General features: G+C 44.4%; 1 protein-coding gene across 1 annotated transcript in view; it reads left to right on the top strand.

Moving 5' to 3' along the window:
• Window positions 1-22270, top strand: part of LOC147715132 (NEDD4-binding protein 1-like) — a 411610-nt gene that overhangs the window by 344762 nt on the left and 44578 nt on the right. The window contains exon 5 of the mRNA XM_086923616.1: window positions 21612-21719. Within this exon, the coding sequence (XP_086779742.1) occupies window positions 21612-21719 (108 nt within the window). The remainder of the gene's footprint in view (window positions 1-21611; window positions 21720-22270) is intronic.

Below are 22270 nucleotides of genomic sequence, written 5' to 3'. Positions count from 1 at the left end.
AGGAGGGCTGTCTCCCACCGAATTCCTGTGCCAGCTCCCAGGCTTCCACGCAACCGCAGTGCGCCTCTGCATGTTACGTCTGGGCCCAAGAGAAAAACACATTTCTCGGATAAGAAGCAGTCCTAACTGGATTTTCCCTCCAGCACAACAGCCTTAACTGAAAACATTGCCTTTGCCCTAAAAAGCCTCTCTGCTTCCATCAAGATGGAGTCTCTCTAGCTTTAGGCTTGTAGGCCTGAAAGGGGTGAAATGCTCCTTAGCTCTGTCAGAATACCTACATAAACCATACCAATATGTCTAATATGTCAAAGCCAATAGGCAATAGACAGGTTAAAGTCAAGAATAAAGGCATATTAAGCAGCTATCCTCTTCTAGGTCTGGAAAAAAGGCTTAAAAGGGCCAACACAGGCTAAGAATGCCTATACTAGATGCGAGCAAGAATAATGATCTATTATCACTGCTAAATAAAGCCAAAAACCCTGCCATTACAGATGCTTAAGTCCTTTCAGGATCTTTACAAGGAATTTAGTATGCCCCGCTCTCAGTTTTTTAGATACCTTCAGTTCCGTCATGCACTGGCCCCAGCTTAGAGGGTCTGGAGTCCCTCCCTGAGTTTAGCTCCCTGGAAGCGAAGGTGTTCATGGGGGATTTGGAGACGAAGAAGATATCACGCATATACCAGTCACTAGTCACACACTGTTCCAACACACTGCAGAAGCTTCGGGAGACTTGGGAGGAGGACGTGGGAGAATTGGAGGAGGAAGATTGGAGAGAAGCACTGGCAGCCCCCAGGGGTGTAGCCATAGCGATGCGCCTACGCCTCATCCAATTTAAATACTTACATAGTTTACTTCACCAGGGTGCGGCTGTGGCGGGCAGGATTGATTGCCTCACCGGACTGTCTTCGATGTGGTGGGGAGGAGGGGACGTTTAAACATATGGTGTGGAGTTGTGGGTCCCTTGGTCGGTTCTGAAGGGGGGTTCTGGCCTGTTTGTCTGAGGAATGCTAAATTTCCTAGCTAACGTGCAGGAAAGTTTCAATTCTATTAAGGAGGCGGAGGCGAGGATTAGGCTTAAGCTTTCATCACTTTAATTCTCCAGCAGCCTTTCAAAGGTATCAATACATTACAAAAACTTCATTTCCCATAAACACAGGGAAAAATGAACATGAAAAGTGTCCCAACATCATCAGCCAAACATATGACAGGACGCCTTATATCCTCTTCTGCCGGCGATCTATCCTCCTCTTTCTTCCTGCGACCCCTCATGGCCGTCTTCTAAACTATTCTTGCTTGCCCATATCCAAACCTAAGATAAAAGAACATTAGTCAGATGGGAGTACCGACTCAGTGAACCAAAAAACCTCACAATGCCATTGGTCATCAAATGGTAATAGAACCATAACAAACACAGTATCAAACTACAAATGCATCATAAGAGTTACTTACCGTACCTACGAAGAATTCTGGGAGGGTACGAATGAACATCGGGTGGGCTAATCCTCGCCTCCGCCTCCTTAATAGAATTGAAACTTTCCTGCACGTTAGCTAGGAAATTTTGCATTCTATGTCAGGAGTGGAGGCTTCTGATTAGGCTAGTTTAAAGCTTGTCCACCACCAAAGAGCCTAGAGAGACCACCGGCTTAAAGTAAAACCTCTTGAAGGTTGAATCTGAGGACCAGTCCGCCGCATTCAGGATGTCCTTCAGCCGTGCTCCCAGGCTAAAAGCATTGGATGCCATTGCACCCCTCACCGAATGGGCCCCAAAATGGGTAACATCTATACCAGCCTCCTGCATAACCCAACGGATCCATCTGGCAATAGTAGGGGATGAAACCGCCCCATGTGATTTCGTGAACGCAATGAATAACTGCTTGACACCCTGTGGGCGTACGTCTACTGTCGCCACTTCATAGGCTTTAAGCGCTCGTACCACACACAACTTTGGGCCGTCAGGAAAGGCCGGATAGGAGATCAAACGTGAATTGCATTTTGTACGTCTAGAAATATGGAAGGTCACTCCCTCTAGGGTGAAAACCCGGCCTGTGAGATCCAGAGCTCGCACATCCGAAACTCGTCTGCAAGAAATCAAACATAACAACATCGCGAGTTTCACTGAGATTTTCTTCCTGGACAAGTACTTGTTGGAAGGCCACAACTTAAACAGGTTCAGGACCTTGTTCACATCCCATAAAACCGAGTAACGCGGCTCGGGGGGAACCGATAGCCTGATGCCCCTTAAGAGTTTGCATACCAAAGGGTGTTCCCCAATTTGGTGATTATCCACTGGCACGTGGCCCGCCGAAATGGCGGAGCGGAAGGTATTGATTGTAAGGAGCCAAGGCCGTTCCCGCAGGAGTGCCAGGAACCGAAGTCTAGCCCAACCCCTCCCCTCCCATATTGCGGCTAATGACACAAGAACGCAATGGTGATAGGAAGGGAAAGGAGGAAACAAAACAAGGTAAGTAGGGGAAGAGACACTGGACCTCTTGATCGGCTTCCTCTCTGGGTGGAGCTGGTGCTAAAAGGAATGGTTAATTAGCACAACAACAAACCACACACAATAACTACAGTACTTCTCATATATACATATGTCCTGTTACCTGGCGAGAACACAGGGGTGATCTGGATTATCTGTTTTCCTAATGGTCACAATGATTAAGCAGCACGAGACGTCTGTCATAAATAAAAGAATGTAAACAAGGGATACGCCACACACCATAGAGGTAATATATATAGCTGCGCTATCTTACCCCTTGAGAACAAAGTGTTTGCATCGTGGTTAGCAATGGAGCTATTTAGGAGCACAGCAATAATGTGTCTGGAAGAGCAATGTGCGTATGTGTAAAAAACAGCAGAGACCTCACATAAGGAATGTTAAAATAAAGGTGCGCTACAAGCGCGTTGCCAGGTCATCTTCTCCCCAGCACTATGACGAAAGCCAACCTCCAAGTAGAGCAGTCGAGTAGACAAGGTACAGGGATCAAAACATAAATAAATAAAAAGGACAGTACCACCAGGCGGACCACAACTCCCAGAATCCAATGCAAGCACCAACCACCCACACCCTGCAAGGCCGGCCCCCCGACGGAACAATAGTCCGGCCGAGAGACAGATCCGCAGGAGCGCAGGTGAGCGGCCCTCCAAAGACCCTGAGAGGAGACAGCCGGCACTGGGAATAGGTACGAAAACAAAAAGGGGGGAATCGGAACAAAACCGCAATTATTGTAGCAAAGCGGTTTTCCGACGCATAAACCTCTGAGATACGAGGTTCATGGAAGCACAACAAAGCTTCTGTAAATGATATGGGCAAAGGACCTTTAGGAAAAGGATTGCTCGGAAATCCAGGAACGAAAAGGGTCCGATCTGGGCAGACCCTCAACAGGAAACAAGAACGAGACGGGCTATGCGGTAGTGACGCGCCGCAGCTGGCGACGGGGAAACTAGAGCGCGAAGCCCAGAGCAGCTGGGAGATCAGGCTTTAGTATCCTGCCTGATCCCCTCGACATGCGCCATACCACGCGGCCATCTTGGATAGGTCTCGCAATGTCTACCGTACTGTGGAAGGGCTGGCAGGCGTGACATTGATTAAACGATAAGCCAAGCCTTCCTTTGCCAGCGAGGCTAAGAAATTAAGGACATGGACAACATCCGCCCCCACCTGATCCACCTGTCGTCGCAGACACCAACAGCCCCAGCGGGACCAGGCTGATCTGTATCTATTGTTGAGGCTGTCAGCCCAGGATTTCTCAAGTAACGTGACAGCATCCTGCGAAAGGCCCGGGACTTGCCAGCGTCGCCTGTAACCCACCAGGCCATCAGGCGGAGGCTGCCTATGGACAGAAGATGGTGGGGATTCCCCTGAGGATCCTTGAGGAGATCGGGACTCGGGGGTAGAGGGATTGGAAAATCCCAGGAAAGTTCCATCAGAACCGGAAACCAGGCTTGCGACCTCCATATCAGGGTGATTACCACCAGGTCCGCATGCTGTCTCCTCATCTGGGTTGACAACCTCATGATCATTGCAAAGGGGGGAAACGCGTATCCCTGCTCCTTGCTCCAGTCCTGTAAGAACGCATCCACTGCCAGTGCCCCTGGATCCGGACGCCAGCTGTAATAACGACTCAGTTGTGCGTCCAGCCGGAAGGCAAAGAGATCCACTGAGAACGGACCCCATCGGTCCTGAATCCCCTTGAAGACCTGGGGATGAAGTTGCCACAAACTGGTATCCTTCCAGTGGCGAGAGCACCAATCCGCCACTTGATTGGAAGTTCCCGGTAGGTGTTCTGCAGACAGGGATATCTGATTGGACAGACAATATTCCCAAAGATCGCACGCAAGATTGGACAGCGCTTTGGAGCAAGTCCCTCCGAGATGGTTGATGTAACGTACCGCCGCCACATTGTCCATCTTGAGAAGGACGCTACTCTGGATCTTGTCCTTCGTCCAGCACTTCACCGCAAATGAGCCCGCCATCAGCTCCAGACAATTGATATGAAGTGTCTGTTCTGAAGATGACCATCTCCCGCCTGTAGACATGTCGCCACAACGAGCGCCCCAACCTGATCCGCTGGCGTCGGATTCTATGATCAGGTCTGGCTTGGAGCCGAATATGGCTCGGCCGTTCCAAGCCTCCATGTGGTCGACCCACCATTGCAACTCCGTTTGGGCCTCGTCCATGAGGGGAACGACCTGCGAGTAGGTGAGACCCTTCCGCAAGTGGAAGGCTTTGAGACGCTGCAGGGCTCTGTAGTGCAGAGGCCCTGGGAAAATCGCTTGGATCGAGGACGACAGAAGGCCCACCACCCTGGCCAGATGGAGTAACTGGATCGTGGGCCTTGTGAGAGTGCGTCGCAGCTCGTGTCTGATCTTGGACAACTTCCGCGAGGGCAAGGACAGGTTGGCCTCCACGGAGTCGATCATAAACCCCAGGAACTGCATTCTCTGAGCCGGACGGAGGTCGGACTTGGTGCCGTTGAGAACAAACCCCAGCGATTCCAGAAGGGTCACCGCAGTCCGCAACTGGGTCACCAACTTGTGTGGACACTGGCACATCAAAAGTATTTCGTCCAGGTAGATTATTAACCGAAGGCCTTCCGAGCGGAGGCGCTCCACCACTGGTTTCATCACCTTGGTAAAGCACTACGGGGCAGACAGTCCGAAAGGAAGGGAGGTGAATTCGAAAGTCTGGGAGTCCCATTGAAACTGAAGAAAACCTCTGTGGGGGGCGAAGATTGGGATCGTCAGGTAGGCATCCTTCAGGTCCAGGCGGACCATCCAATCCCTTTCCTGAAGTAGATCCCGCAGGAGGTGGATTCCCTCCATTTTGAAGTGGCGATAAATGAGCCACCCATTGAATTCTTTGAGGTCTATCACCAGTCGATATCCCCCATCCTGCTTCTCCACTAAAAAGAGGTTGCTGAGGAATCCCGTGGGTGTAGGGTAGAATAAGCAATCGCTCCTTTCCTCAGTAGTTCTAAAATTTCCCTGTCTATTAGAATCCTCTGATCTCGGGTAAAGGCTATACGGCTGGGTCGACAGTTGACTGGGCTGGCCTGAGAACTCTATTCGGAACCCACAGACGGTTTGTAAAACCCAAGCGTCTGAGGTAAGCAAAGACCAATTGTTAAGAAAACATTGGAGTCTGCCCCCCAACCGCACACCGTGCACCCCTTGTATTCTCACCTCTTTGATTGTTGTATCCGCCGTCTCCTCTGCCTCTGCCACCGTGGCGACGGGGAAAGGTAAAAGTTCCCAAATGTGTCGGGATCTTGATATTGCCCCCTCTGGGACCCGCCTTGCTTGAAGGAGGCTCTGTTCTGGGACCGGCCAGCCGAGCGCCCCCTGCCACGGCTGGATGCTCCAAAAACACGCAGAGTAAATATCCGCTTGATTGGCGTCTGGGCTTTGTCTAAGGAATTGAAAGTATTCACGAATTTACCAAGTTCCTTAACGAAGGGGTCTCCGAAAAGATTCCCTTCCGCAATCGGCCTGCTTCTGAAGTGGCCAGTTCGCCTAATTTGGGGTCTATTTTAATAAGAATGGACCGACGCCTCTCAGTAGAGATCGCCACGTTGGCATTGCCTAGGAAAATAATCGCTCTCTGTGCCCAACCCAAAAGCGTCTCCGGAGAGATCAGGGCACCCGAGGCTTTGGCATCCTCCGCCATATCTAATATTTTTGCCAAAGGCCCCGCAGTGTCCAACAATTTGTCTTGGCACACTCGCCATGAACGTCAATGCCTTTTTTAGGATCTTTGACAAACTTAGTCAAAAAGGTAGTCATCTTGGCGTCAATCTCTGGTGTGACCGCGACCTTACTCTCCAAGGTGGGGCGCGGGCACACCGCCTGAAGGCAACTACGAACCTCCTGATCTAGGGGCTTGCGCAATCTAGATACCATATAGGATGCCACCTTAGGGGCCGGCACCCATTGAGAGGAACGAGGATGCAACAGGTCATCCGGGTTTATCATATCTCCACTCGGTTCCTCCTGAGAGGGTTGGCTGGGGTGGGAGGGGCGACATGAGCGCTCTGGTTCCCCATCACCATCCCCATCTGACGTCTGGGGGACTCATCTGGGTCAATGGTAGCGACAACGTCGGGCACTCCAGAGGGGCCAGCCTGACTCTCCTCCTGTTTACTAGGCGGATGCGCATTTTTAGGCTGAGGGAAGACAACCGGTAAGTCAAGAGTTTGATTCAAATGGAAAGCAGAGATAAACTTTGGTAGAAATTTCAGGTTGCTACGAAGATGTACCTTATCCTGGAAAACCTGAAAGTGAGGCTCTTCTATAGTTGGAGCATGGATTTTTTAAACTTTTGTTAGGGAAGTTATAGCCACGAGGAATGCTACCTTTTAAGAGAGGAACTGCAGAGGATAAGAATGTACAGGCTTCAAATGTGTGGACATTAAAGCTTGTCAGTATGGCATTTAAATTACACGAAGGTACTGGTGGGGCATGTGGTGGAATAGTTCTTTTTAACTCTTACTTTAACGACTGGTATACGAAAAAGTGACTGATGTTTGCAGTTTGGCAGGTAAGCTGCAATGGCTGAAAGGTGCAGTTATATGGAAGTGTAAGCTTAGCATGATTTCTGAAGGTCTAGAAGGTAGCAAACTATCAGATGTACCTTAGAAGCACAAGGGCCTTTATACTGAGCTATACAATAGTGTACAAAATGCTTCTACTAGGCTGCATAACAAGCTGTTGTAGTTGAAGCTCTTACCTCCTCTAGGACAACACATTGAAGGTTGGCAGGGTGTCACTTTGACACCCTGTTGCACCCCTCAATTGTGTATGGGTGCACATGTGGCACACATACATGCCCTAAGGGCATGTATGTCTGCCACATGGCACTGAAATAATTTGCATGAAATTGCTTTTTTGTGGGGTTTGCGTTATTTACCGTCAACTTGTAGTTGGTGGTAAATAATGAATCCTCACATGGGAAAATCACTCATTTAAGTGCTCCCTACATTAGGAATTCGGTAATTTACCGAATCGGTATTTAAGAATTCTGTAATTTATCGATTCCTTAAATTACAGATTCGGTAAATTACCAAATCCTTAGATTAGGCCCCTACATCAGAAAAGCCCAATACCGGTCGGTAACGGCCGAAATTCTGTAATTTCGGCCGTTACCGACCGGTATTAGGCTTCCTACATTTGGCCCCTAGTTTCTATGGAGCAGGCCTTGCACTTAGTGGACTTGTAGTGTCCTACTACCTCCGGTAGGTTCGACATTGTCTGAATTGTTTGTTTAGGTGCGACATCTAGTAACGAGCGTATCACTTGAACTTTGATGTTTTTAGCTTTTTTAAAAGCATGCATGGGAGTTTCTTATACTTTGATGATATCCGAAATCAATCCCCAATGGCCACTGATCCGTTTGATCTCATTGCTTCTAGTGCAGTAGGTAGTGACACATAACATTTTGTCCATGGATGTCGGACGGTGTCTGGGGGTGAGTAAAGTTCCTCGGTCATTATACCATGCTCTCTTTCTTACTCTTTTCACCAACCTCTTTGGATAGCCCCTTTCCAGCAAGCGATTAATCAAGTCATCCGATTCCCTGAAAAAGTCTTCTTTTAATGAGCAGTTTCTTCTGATCCGAAGAAACTGTTCGAAGGGGAGATTATTCCGAAGACCTCTTGTATGATGGCTTGTGTAGCGCAGCAAGGTATTGCGTTCGGCTGGTTTTCTAAAAAGAGTAGCGTAGAGGTGATTGTCTTTAACTTTGATGCTAATATCTAGAAAGTCAATGGTCTGTTTGTCATATTGCATGGTGAACTTAATGTATTCCGACCGGGTGTTCAGCCAGGAGAAAAAACTGTTCAGTTCGTTTTCATCTCCAGTCCAGATCAGGAGGACATCGTCTATATATCTCCTCCATTCAGTGATGTTATTCCTGAATGGGTTATCTGATGAGTATGTTAGTAGTTTCAAACTCGTCCATATAGAGAATTGCCAAGTCTGGGGCAAAGGTAGCCCCCATTGCTACACCTTTGCACTGAGGGAAGAAGTCATTTTGGAAGACAAAAAAGTTTTTAGTCATGGCAACTTCCAGTAAGTCAATTATGAATTTGGTGGGGACATAGGTGGGTTTTGATCTTCTTTCCAATGCTTTCTTCATGGATTCCAAGGCAGGTGTTTGGGGGATACTTGTATAGAGGGAGACTATGTCCATAGTCACCAGCAGTTGGTTGTTCGCCTCAAAGTTCATATTGTCCACTAAATACTCGCTTTTTGAATTGCTTATGATCTATGGTGATATGTTTTTTGGTTTACACTGTGTTGTATATTTGAATTTTTAAACTACTCCGACCACTTTATGCAAACGTACTGTTTCATTACCTGTGGCAGAGATAACATCAGACTAATGGATATAATCCATCATTCATGACAGAGTCTGCCTGGAACTCATCATTCACCCACCAAACGTTTTTCTTCAAAGATGAGCCCTCGACACCTTCACCTTCTCAAAGAGGTGAAAGCTCTGTTATTGAAGGGGCAGTGAGCCTGTCCCACAAAGTCATCAAAGCAAAGGGGTGTATCCTCTACTTTCTGATACCCAAGAAAGATGGGACACTAAGAGCAATACTGGATCTATGACATCTCAGTCTTTACATTCTGTCAGAACATAATTCACATGGTGACACTACAAGATGTAATATCACTGCTACAGGAAGGCAGCTTCATGATGGCGCTCTATCTGAAGGACGCATACTTTTATATACCGATTATTCCTGCACACAGTGGTACCTCAGGTTTCTGGTAAGTGGTTGTCATCACCAGTTGTAAGTTCAGCCTTTTGGTGTGACTACAGCACCAAGAATTTTTACCAAATGTCTAGTAGTGGTGGCAGCACATTTAAGAAGGCACAAAACTCATGTCTTCCATACCTCGCTGAGTTCAAGCACAGAGCACAATCCACCTCTTTCACAAATTGGGGATCACAATAAATGTCACAAAATCCCATTTACAGCCTCTTTAAAAACAGCTGTATTTGAGAGCAATCCTCAATTTGATCTCTGCCACGGCATACCCCAATTCCGAGAGGGTTCTCAATCTCCAGAAACAACTGGCTCTTTTTCAGCCACATAATCGCCTGCCAGTCAGGGTGGTCATGCGTCTTCTGGGCATGATTGTTTTTGTATAGCACTAGTTCCCAGTGCCAGATTATACATGTGCCTATTACAGTAGTGTCTAGCATCTCAGTGGTCACAAGTGAGGAGCGATTTGAAGTATCTAGTGTTTTTCGCCCAGGGTCCATCAGTCCCTGAACTGGATGGGTGCACAGAACATCCAAAAATGAAGACTTTTCGGCCCAGTACCACAAGTGCCTAAACTGCGGATGTCTCACTCATAGGATGGTGCCCAAACATGCAGGATGTCACAGTTCAAGGCCATTGGACTGCTCTTCAATAAAAAATTCCACATCAGTGTGCTGGAGCTTATAGCAATTCAGATGTCTCTGAAATCTTTCCTCTCAATATATCTGGAAAGACTGATCTTCTCCAGACAGAAAATATGATGGCAGTGTACTACATTCAAAAACAAGGAGGGACGCATTCACTACAGCTGACCAGGCTATTTGCCATCACACCCATCTAGCAGTACCTTCTGGGAGTGGACAATTCAGTAGCAGGCCTGTTGAGCAGGACACAGCAACAACTCCACAAGTGGTAACTTCATCACCAAGTCCTCCGCAGTTCCAGCGTTGGGGGACACTGGACGTAGATTTATTTGCTATCGTAGAAAACGCAAAGCACCAAAGCTTTTCCCTTGTGTACCAACATCCACAGTCCATGAGTAATGCTCTTTGGATGAACTGGTCAGGGATATTTGCATACAATTTTCTACCTCTCTCACCCATTCCATATCTGTTCGGGAAATTCAAGCAAGCATCTCTCAAGATGATTCACATAGCTCCCATCTATGCAAGTCATCCGAGGTTCACAATGCTATTAGTTATACCTAGTACCGCCAGAGAAACTCCCTAACATACTGGATCTTCTCACTCATAGCAAGGGCAGGCTCAGGCATCCAAACCCCAAATAACGCAACCTGGCAATCTGGCTCCTGAAGTCGTAGAGTTTGGATACCTACAATTGCCTCCCAAATGTATGGACATTCTAGAGGAGGTAAGAGCTTCAACTACAACAGCTTGTTATGCAGCCTAGTAGAAGCATTTTGTACACTATTGTATAGCTCAGTATAAAGGCCCTTGTGCTTCTAAGGTACATCTGATAGTTTGCTACCTTCTAGACCTTCAGAAATCATGCTAAGCTTACACTTCCATATAACTGCACCTTTCAGCCATTGCAGCTTACCTGCCAAACTGCAAACATCAGTCACTTTTTCGTATACCAGTCGTTAAAGAAAGAGTTAAGAAGAACTATTCCACCACATGCCCCACCATTACCTTCGTGTAATTTAAATGCCATACTGACAAGCTTTAATGTCCACACACTTGAAGCATGTATATTCTTATCCTCTGCAGTTCCTCTCTTAAAAGGTAGCATTCCTCGTGGCTATAACTTCCCTAACAAAAGTTTAAAAAATCCATGCTCTAACTATAGAAGAGCCTCACTTTCAGGTTTTCCAGGATAAGGTACATCTTCGTAGCAACCTGAAATTTCTACCAAAGTTTATCTGTGCTTTCCATTTGAATCAAACTCTTGACTTACCGGTTGTCTTCCCTAAGCCTTACAATGTGACAGAAGTGGCTCTTCATACACTCAAAGTTAAAAGAGCACACATGTATTACATTGAGAGAACTAAACCTTTTAGACAAACACAACAGATTTTTATGGCTTTCTCAAGTCCAAAAAAAGAGCCATCTCTAACGAAGGAATTACAAGCCGGATTGTGAAATGTGCTCTTATTTGTTATATTAAGGCCAAAAGAACACTACGTAACATCTCACGAGCACACTCTGCAAGGAAGACGGGTGCTGCAATGGCTTTCTTGGGAAACATCCGTTTAGCTGACATTTGTAAGGCAGCTACTTGGTCAAATTCACACACATTCATAAAACATTATTGTGTAGATGTTTAGGCCATGCAGCAAGCTTTTGTAGGACAAACAGTCCTATGGACGCTATTTCAAACATCTGCACCATCTCATGACTAGAGCCACCGCAAGAGGAGTACTGCTCTACAGTCTATGCATAGCACGTGTATCTGCAGCCTACACATGCTACGTATGTTACATACCTAGTAAGCATCTATTTTTAGCATTTAAGACTGCAGATTTACATGTCTCCTCTTGCCTCCCCAGCAGGTATGTGGTGGAATCAGATGTACACTTAATGAACACTGTATATATGTAAATGTTTCTTCATGTTACACACCTGTCCAGCAGCAGTTAATAGCTTTACTAGCCCCAACCGCACTCGCCCCCATGGCAAGGGAAACAAGCATTTGCAATGCAATAGGTCTTGCATTTGGGAGAGTTTGAGCTATTGGGATTGTAAATGACAATGTCTTATATGTATGTGTTTTGAAAACCTGCAGATGGTGCGTAAACACGCACTTTGTCCTTCTAGTCGTTGCTTACGAGAAGCAAGGCTGGCAGTAAATGAGGTGCAGTTACAATCTGTGTGAACTGTAGTGGCTATGGGGGTGGGGGATAACACAAGGGGAGGAGTTAAGGACGAGTGGAGTTTGGGGGATGGAGAGATTACATGTGAAATTACAGGCACATTTAACTATTGGGAGCCCAGATCCCAGGTTAGTGGACAACCTAATCACCATAGGGTAAAAGATTGCCTAATCTTGTGTGCTGAGTAAACACTCCGTGTTTTCATCTGCTTATTGGTTACATTATAGTGGAACACAGTTGCAGAAAGACAACTTCCTTTCTAAAGCTCGATTCATGTTGCCTTTGTTTTCTATGTGCGTTTTTTTCCAGAGATGAACTGTTATTTGCCATTATTTAAATTGAACCGATGATTCCAAAATGTATCATATTAATAACTCATTAAAAACATGCACATTTAAGGACCGAGAGGCCAATAGTTGCATCACATTCCTGTCTTGTTTTACTTGAAGGCTTCATACATTTGTGCAAGTAGCGTCACCCTCATTCTGTTAGGCTACACTGAAATAGGGTCTGCTCGCGTAGTGCAGAGAAACTCGACTACTATTAATCAACAGGTTCCAATCATTTACAGGCCAAATGTACATATAACATGAGTATATACAGTATTCTCCAGTGAATACAGCTAAATATTGCACTAAGAAGTGGCGTTGCGTTAGTTATAAGTTTGTTTCCCTGAACATACTCCCTGGAATTTTTGAGTTTATTCCCATCACCGAACCCCAAACGGCTAATTTTTTTAGGAACATTTATATGTAATTCTAAATATGGAGGCTTTAAAATAATTTAGCTGAAAAACGTAATTTGCTTTGACAAAAATAAAGCTACTGCATTCCTTTATAGACACATTAACCCCAGCCCACGCTGTGTATATTGCATTTATGATTTAGAGAATATTCAATTTGTAGCTTGTGGAAAATTAGGATGCAATTTACTGAAATATATATATTTTGGAGATTTTGCTTTCTGTGTGCAAAACGTCTAATTAGAGAAACTTCCAATGTTATTTTCCCTTGCAATTTTGAGCTCTGACAGGTTCCTTTTTACTGACAACTTTTGAGCATTCCCAGAACTTATCGATTCACAAAGTTGTGGGAAGAGAGAGGGGGAATATGTGCTTAGAGATGTTTGAGTTAGTACAGCTGCTCTGCCACAAAATCAAGTGGAAGCTAAGAAAAATAAAGTGCTTGAAACCATGTGGTAAAAATGTACGCTACACTGGAAGAATGCAACAGGGGAATAACTGCGGTAATAAGGAGAAAATGTGTTACTGACATCTGCTGCTTGTGATGAAACAACACTACACAAAAGGCAGCACTGGGCACACTTTACTACACCCTGGGATATTCCGATATGAAAGGAAGCCTCTCGAAGATGGTGGGCGATGCTGGCAATAGCGATGGAGACTAAAGTGGTAATTCATACTCATTTAATCTACAAATGCTATGTATTTGTAAGCCCTTGGCGGGGACGGTTAAGTGTTTTTTTTTTTGCCATAGACGTGGTGACTGACATCTTGGCATACATGCCAACACATCAGAAAAGAAAAGTGGGAGATTTCTAAAAATAAAACCCCGGAGAATGGGGCCTGAATTGGTTAATTTGTTATGCATGGGTTTTGCAAGTGTGCTGCTGCATGAACGGATATTTGAAACGCAAATGCAAATTTTTTTCTTACCTTTTAGAAGCACTGAGAAAGCGCAATGGCAGGCGGAGAGAGCTGATGCAAGTGTTGAGCTCTGACCTGCAGGAGTAAGTGTCTGGCAGTGCATATACCATGTTATACAATACTAGGCAGGCTCTGTCAGCTGAAACCCCCGAGGAATTGGTTTTTGCATGCAGGAGGTGGGAGATTAGGCTTGAAATCGGGCTGTGGCATGTATGTCTCTGTGAACACGTTTTGACCACCCGGCTTGCCTAGAGATCACATCCTAACCAAGCTTAAATGGAAACCGAGATAGGCTGTTTGACGCTCACGCATGCCATTGTGCAAACTATCCTTGTTTATTTTGTGGTGAAGTGACATTTCTGTCTTAAAGGAACTTTGCGCAACAAGTGTCAGCAACAGTAGGAAAGCGGAGGCTTTAACCTGATCAGCCCGTTTTTGTAAGTAGGCTATGTTTAAAATGAAGACTAACAAGTAACAACCTAATCAGCGAATAATGTCAATTGATTAAGTCAAGCTGCAGCTGTTGTGAGCATTGCCGGGATCCAGCAAGAGGGGCGCAGTCATTGGTAGCACGGGAGCCGTCTCAGGGAGCTAACCTCTGCTGCAAAGCTGTGTGCAATCTGAAAACCTATGGTTTAAGAGTGGATTAAAAAATAAAGGTATACCTGCATTGTAACTTGCATGGAGAAAAGTGCTGTCCACATCTCCGCAACAAGGGATCGCCCTTCCCATGCACTCTGGGGGCGGCGTACAAAGTAACAAAAGGAAAGAGGGGGTTAAGGGTGGGTGGATGGTGGGAGGGTGACTGGAACAAGCACAGCCCTTTGAAAAGAAGCCTAAGTATCGTCAGGGGCTACTAAAAAAGCCTAAAAGACACCCAAGCCCTATCTGGAAAAGGAGTTAAAAGAACCATAAACAATAAAGAAAAACACATTCGTTATTTAGTTGTAGGCAGCACATCGTGCTGTACTCTGGCAGGTTCATACAGGCGTAGAGGAGGGGGGGGTGATGTTCGCATGTTGTCTCTTGCATGGAAAGAGGTTCCTATGTAAAAAAAAATCAGTGGGAGGCGCAGGGGTCAGATGAAGCCCCGTGCTTGCTGGGGAAAAGGAAGGCTCACTTTGGCAGATCGCTATAATAAAAATAAAATAAAAAAAACTGACAGAAATGTTATTAGTGAACAGTATTTGACACCGGACTTCTGCAGAGCGGTGCGGGGATCAGATGAATCACGCGCTTGCTGGGGAAAAGGTAGGCTCACTTCGGCCGATCGCCCAAATTGTGTTTTTTTTTTAAAGCGGCAGACATTGATGAGTGCTGTGTACAATAATTAAGTAAATAGCTCTCAGAAATGATAATGAAAGCTCACAAGGTAGGACAAACGTGAAAGGGCCAGTCCTCATGGGAGATAACAACAGAAGACCGGGAGGCACTAAGGAGGGACTAATAAGCCTATTAACAAATCAGAAGCCACCATTTACAAAGGACAATGATGCAAGCCAATAAAAAATATGGGTGTAGAGTGGGCGGAGCTTCAATTCCATACCTCAATACAGCATGTCTCAACGAGACCGTGCAAGCGCTGCCTAGGCGAGACCTAAAAATGAACAATCTTAACAAATTCTCTAGAAAAGGAGGAGATCGCCATCGCATCAGCGATAAAGACTACTTTGAGAAAAACAAGTTGTAAAGCCCGAGTCTAACACTAGATGGCAGGAGTGTGTATAGCACGTGAATCTGCAGCACTAAACGCTATGTATAGACGCTTACAGGTAAGTAACAAACTCCTTTCAGTCACTGTTCTCAATCTAGTGATATTTTTTATTTATTATACTTATTTTTATAGCTAATAAACACAGTTTTGCCAATACTGCTTTAAGATACGATGGTGAAAACACAGATTTTTGTTTTAAATTGTTTTTTATTCATAAGGAGAAGTTTATGGATCCTGTGTGTAGGTTTGACTTTTCCCTGTGTAAGGCTGTCCATTTCGTATGACTATGTATGACGATCCCCTGGAAGAGACCCTATACCCCCCAGAATTGGTATTGAAAATCTGGGATTCAAAAGGCATAACACAAATAATAATAGATTCCAAACCAGAACAACTTGAGTTTGGATTGAGGTATAAATGGATCAATGAATCGATTTCTTGCTTAATATTTGATTATTGCATAGATGGATTGATCAGTTGTTAAAAGGAAGGGTTGATCAGTTGGCAGGTGGATGATTACCTTTTAGACAAAATCAGCTTTTGGATTGATGGGTTGATGGATGGATTTATAGGTTAATATAAATGGAAAATACAGATTTGCAGCCTGCATCACAGGAAAAGGACTCAATCGTTTTGCTTTTGGCAATACAACTTCTAGAGGGAGTTTTAATTAAGTCTGGCTGATGTCTGTGCGACAGAAAGGATGATGGACTTGTTGAGGATGGCAGGGTCGATCACTGTAGGTGGATATGGATGAGTGTATATGGGCAAGATGGGACTGACCTTTTGGTTTCTAAGCAGTAGAACTTGCCCTGACATTGCAGGACATATATCTGCTTGGCACGGCAAATGTAAAGCCATTAGGTTTCTACTACCCATAGGTAGATTTTACTTTACTATGATGGTCGATGTCTATAATGTATGGATAGCAGGTGTATTGCCTTACTTTCGATCCTTTTTGTGTTTATTGGCCTGAAGTGTACTTTGTAAGAGAGGCAGAAAGGCCGTTTGCATCACATTGTGATATGCTGGTGACTCTTTTATTGGTAAGGCTAACTGGACTGTTGTTCCTCAGCTGTGACTAACTATAGGGAGCTCTGTCTGTGCTGACCATGGTGTCCTGATTGCGAAGGTTGGAAAGTGTTATGTAGTTGTTATCTAAACTCACCTCAATGTCCTCGTGCCCTTCTACCGTACCTCATTGTAGAATGCCCTGTGTTCTGTGATCTAGAATGTGAGGTTGACAAGACTTGACCTTTGGTAGTTTCTGTCGGATCGTCGAGGGTCTTGGATGCCAGATTCATCTCTCTGCAATAAATGTTATAAAACCATCTCCTGACTTCCTCGTTTCATCTCAACATTTTTGGCGACGCTTGGTTTTCCTCGACGTATCCTGGAGAGAGTCTTGGTGTCCCTGCGCTGCACGCCTGGTTTCCAGCCTCCGTTGATGATTTTGTTTGAGGTTTAGAGTTTCAACTCCAGCATGGTTTGGCTCTGATGTCCGTTATTTTCCCTGAAGGTACTTTTCCCATCTTAAGTTTATTTTTGGGAATCCATGCCGAGGGATTTGCTGAGTGAGCTTATACGCTCGAGCTCAAGCCAACCGTTGCTGTGCTACGTCATCAACCACTACGTAGCTGGAATGCTTTCTTCTAGCGTGGAACGCACAGCGCAGTATTTGCGTGCTTTGTTTGCGTATTCGTGCGTGTGTCATCACACGTCTCGCTACGGGCGGCCATCTTGGATTTGGCTTGTCTATTTCACTCGTGTTTCGGAGCTGTTTCCTGATGGACCTGCGAGTGAAACAGTTCGATCTCAACTATTTTCTTCCTTAAAACTTCAAGGTATTCCTCCTGTTTTTTTTTTTGCTCTCCTGTGCAGTACGTTCACGGTGATCTGCACACCTTTAGTCTGAACTTGTTTACCTCTTTGAGATTTGATTTCTTCAACACAGTGAACGTTTTCCTTAACTCAATGACGCTTTGCAGTATGCTGTGAATATCCTCTCCGATTTTTGGTTTCTTCAACAAAGTGCCATTTTTCTTGATACAGTGACGCTTTGCAGTGTGGTGTGAATATTACCTTCTGTGCAACACGCTCACGGTGATTTGCACACCTGTCCTTTTTTTTTTTTCTCTTTTTGTTTTACAATGGCTGAGTCCAATTCGAATGTTATCATGCCCCCTTTGTTTCTATCTACTTCTGGTCCTCCTAAGATTATTTGGGAAGATTGGCTATGTATTTTGGAAAATTATATTGTAGCTTTGGATGGGGCAAATTTTTCTCCTGCTAGGAAAAAGGAAATTTCTTTTGAGTGCTTTGGGGAGTGAGGGTCAACGTTTTTTTAAATACCTTCCTGTTGCTATGGGTCCCAATGGACAACCTATGGACAATTAATATTTTGAGGCCATTAAGAGATTAGAAATCCGATTTGCTAAAGAAGTCAATGTTGTTATGGCTAGGTATAAGTTTTATACCCAACCCCAACTTGAGAATGAAAGTATTGATGATTTTATTTCCAGATTGAGAGAACTTTCTGTGAAATGTAGGTTTGACAACATGTGTGCGGAATTTATTCGTGACCAGTTGGTTGTACAATGTAGGAATAAAAAAATTCAGGAGAGACTATGGGCTGCGAAGAATCCCACACTTAAGGAAGCCATAGACTTAGCCAAAGTCATTGAAGAATCACAAATTTGCATTAAGGAAATAAGTCAAAAAGACAGGTCATCTAATGAAATTGCTAGCACCAGTGTTGAAGATGAGTGCGATGTTAATGTAGTCGCAAAAAGAAGAGTGGGACGTTTTTCAGGGAATGTTGCCAAATCTAGAAACAAGGAATGTTCTCATTGTGGTAGTCAGTATCATTCCTCTGATTTAAAAAAATGTTATGCTTTAGATCAGAATTGCAACAAGTGTGGTCGTAAGGGCCATTATTCTCGTATGTGCAAAAGTTCAGAAACTTCTGAGAAGTCTAAATCAAAAGTCAATGTTGTTCAAGAACTTCATATGACCAAAAGAATTCTAGCTTTGGGTGAAGATTTAGATCTCAGTTTGGTCTCTGAAGTTGATTCTCGGAGACTAATTAGACCTCCTGCCAACTTTAATGTTTGCGGCAAGGATGTTTCCCTGATGGTAGATTCTGGCTCTATGTTTACTATCATACCTGAATCTATTTTTAACTCATTGTGGCATGATATTACCTTGTCTATCAAGGATATTAATCCTGTGAGTTATCAGGGCCAACCTATTGACATACTAGGTTTTATGAAAGGTCTCATAAAATGTGGTTCTAGGTGTGTTTAAGGCAAGGTGTATGTATCCAGGGATGGTCCTCCCATTCTTGGGTGGATGCACCAGTTTGACTTAAATATTATTATCAATCCCAGGGCACCTAACCAAATTATGGTTGTTGATGAAGATATTCAGCTTGATCAGATTCTTCAAAATGCCCACAGGGGTTTTGAAGATAGACTAGGTTGTGTAAAGGGGTATATGCATAGAATCATTCTTAAGTCTAATGCATCTCCTGTTCAACACAAACTCAGAAGAGTTCCTTTTGCTGTTAGAGGTAAACTTAAGGATTTGTTGAATGACCTTCTAAACTCTGGTGTGATAGAACCTATTGAAGCTTCAACATGGATTTCTCCGGTCGTTTTGACCCTTAAGGCGGAAGGCCGTTTGAGATTTTGCATTGACTTAAGATCTCTTAATAGAGATATTGTAATGGATACTTTTCCTTTGCCTAATATTAACGAATTATTGCAGTCAATTGGTAATGCTAAATTTTTCTCAAAAATCGACTTAAGGAGTGCATACCATCATATTAAGCTCCACCCTTCTTCCAAAGCACTTACAGCGTTCATCACCTCGGAAGGCACTTTCCAATTTACTCGCATGCCGTTTGGCTTAGCCTCGGCGGCGAGTGTTTTTCAGAGGATGATGAGTGGTTTGTTTAAAGACATCAAAGGGGTCATATTTTTTCAAGATGTCTTAATTTCAGGTAAAACTGTGGAGGAACATAATGCTGTGTTGAAACAAGTACTTTGGAATTTGGAGCACATTGGTGTGACAGTCAACAAAGACAAGTGTAAGTTTTTGACTGAGAAAATCGAATATCTAGGTTACACTGTTTCTAGTAGGGGTTTTACTCCCAAGCATGATTTGTTGTTGGCTATTAGACATGCTCCTCATCCCAAGGACAAGGAGCAATTGCGCTCTTTCTTAGGATTAGTCGAATATTATTCGAAATCTGTGAGATCCTTTGCTGATGTTGTGGAACCTTTGAGATGTTTGTTGTGCAAAGGTGCTAAATTTTGTTGGGCCAAGGAACAACAATTTGCGTTTTCAAGTATAAAGGAGAAGATTTGTCAGGCTGGAATTTTAGCTCCATTCACTTCTAATTGCAAAACTATTTTGACTGTTGATGCTAGCCTTACAGGTTTAGGTGCGGTACTCTCCCAAGTTCATAAGGGGGTGGAGAGAACTATTGCATTCGCTTCACAGACTTTGACACAAACTGAAAGGAATTATTCAGTTATCGAGAAAGAGGCTCTGGCGGCTGCATGGGGTACTGAGCACTTTAGAGTATATCTGTGGGGATCACGTTTTTGTTTGAAAACAGATCATAAACCTCTAATGAAGATTCTATCGGCTGGTGGTGCGGGCAAAGGATCTGCCCTTTTAGCTCGGTTTGCAGCTAGGTTGCAAGAATTTTCCTAGGATGTGGTATTTATTCAAGGATGGAGGAACTCGCAGGCTGATTGTTTATCCAGATTGTCTTTGGATTGGGAAGTTGTTGATAAAGCCTTGGTGGATAAGCTTTCCTCTGAGGAAGCTGTTGTCTGTGTGAATGAGATCAGTGGGACTACTATCAGTACCTTTTCTATGGAACAATGGGTTAAAGAGATGCAAAATGACAAGGTTTTAAAACAAGTTATTGTTCTGATCAGGAATGGTGCTGTTCGGGAAAGTGTGGTTTCAGTCCCTCTAAGGCCGTTTTGGAAGCTGCTGGATGAGCTTTCTGTATGTGGTGAGGAGGTTATTTTGCGTGGTGAGAGGTTTGTGCCTCCGTCTGGTTTGCGTTTTCAAATTTTCAAGAATGCTCATGAGGGGCATCTTGGCCAAGGAATGACTATAAAAAGAGTCAAACAAGAGTTTGGGTGGCCTGCTATGGATGACCAAATTCGTGGTTGGGTTGAAGGGTGTTTGTTATGCAAAGCTAGTGAGAAAAGATTAAGAATTGGTGCTCAAAAGAATTTTGGTCACATCCCTTATCCTGGTAAACCCTGGCATGTTATTTGTCTGGATTTCATTGGACCTATGTCGGATCTTACTATGGATTTCCGCTTTGCTGTTGTCATTGTGGATGTGCATTCTCGATGGCTAATTGTGAAATTTGTCAGGGAAATCACTACCATTTCTACTATTGAAGTCTTGGAGAAAACTTTCTTTGAAGAGGGTGTTCCTCATTCTTTGTTGACGGACAATGGGACACAATTGACCTTCGGTGAGATGCGCTGCTTTCTTGAACGTTGGGGTGTTAAACACTCCTGCACATCTTTGTACAACCCTATGGGTAATGGCATTGTTGAGAGGGCCAATAGATTGGTCAAGGGTAAGTTTTGTTTATTTGCATGCTGAGCTTTAATGTGTTTTTATCTATTTCTTTCATTAGGGAAGAGGATGTGTTATGTAGTTGTTATCTATACTCACCTCAATGTCCTCGTGCCCTTCTACCTTACCTCATTGTAGAACGCCCTGTGTTCTGTGATCTAGAATGTGAGGTTGACAAGACTCGACCTTTGGCTGTTTCTGTCAGATCGTCGAGGGTCTTGGATGCCAGATTCATCTCTCTGCAATAAATGTTATAAAACCATCTCCTGTCTTCCCCGTTTCATCTCAACAGAAAGCAATGTGTTTTCCGCATTATTAGCAGGTGTGAAGGCACTAGCAAGGCAACTCTGTAACTGGGAAAAAGGTAGATCAGTTGGGTTCTCGCCCTGAAGATATATCTATAATGGTGTGATTGCGGTGAGCCAGTAATAATGAGGACAGGGAGAGCTCTTGAGCCCTAATACCTGGAGATAGTTCTGTCTGATAGTACCATGTTTCCTCTCCTCAGGTTCTTACTGCAGTTGGCAGAGAGGACAGAGGGAGTAATCGTGACGAATGACAATTTGCGCGACTGTGCGGAGGAGTCCCCCAAGTGGAAAGACATCATCAAGCACAGGTATGGAAATGAGCATGACCCATTTTCTCTTTCTCTGCCCCTCTCCTGACAGAATAGAATTCACCTCATTCATTTCACAAATGCCACATTTGCCACCCTCCAGAAATTAAGGTTTTTCTCTATTCCATGCCCTCAACAAGTCTTCAGAGCTGTCTCCCCTCTTATATTGGGTGTGGGACTTGCATCGTGCCTCATTTTCTGAATTATAGTTAAAGCCATCTGACGCCTCCCATCTCTCATCCCCCTTTAAACCTCCCACCTCGTCTCCTCTTTTGAGTAGATTCCCCTATTGCTCAGTTTCTATCCCTTACCTTACCACATATTTAGTCTTTGAATGGCTCCTAAGCACAAAAGACGCAATTAACAAACAGTTGAACAAAGATGACAGAGACGACAGGGACTTTTGGAATGTGGTCGTTTGGGTATAGTGCATTAAAGTAATATCTTGTGATTAATGTGTTTGGGGTAGGGGGTGCTAAAGAGCGGGGTAGAGCTAATGATGGGGTTCTATAGTAAAGTTCTTCATGAGTGTTGCAATATGAGAAGAGCGT

This window comes from Lissotriton vulgaris, chromosome 5 (genome assembly GCF_964263255.1).
Source record: "Lissotriton vulgaris chromosome 5, aLisVul1.2, whole genome shotgun sequence".
In the NCBI taxonomy this organism is placed as follows: Eukaryota; Metazoa; Chordata; class Amphibia; order Caudata; family Salamandridae; genus Lissotriton; species Lissotriton vulgaris.
The sequence above is the reverse complement of the archived record's forward strand: the minus strand, read 5'-3'. Positions and strand labels throughout refer to the sequence as shown.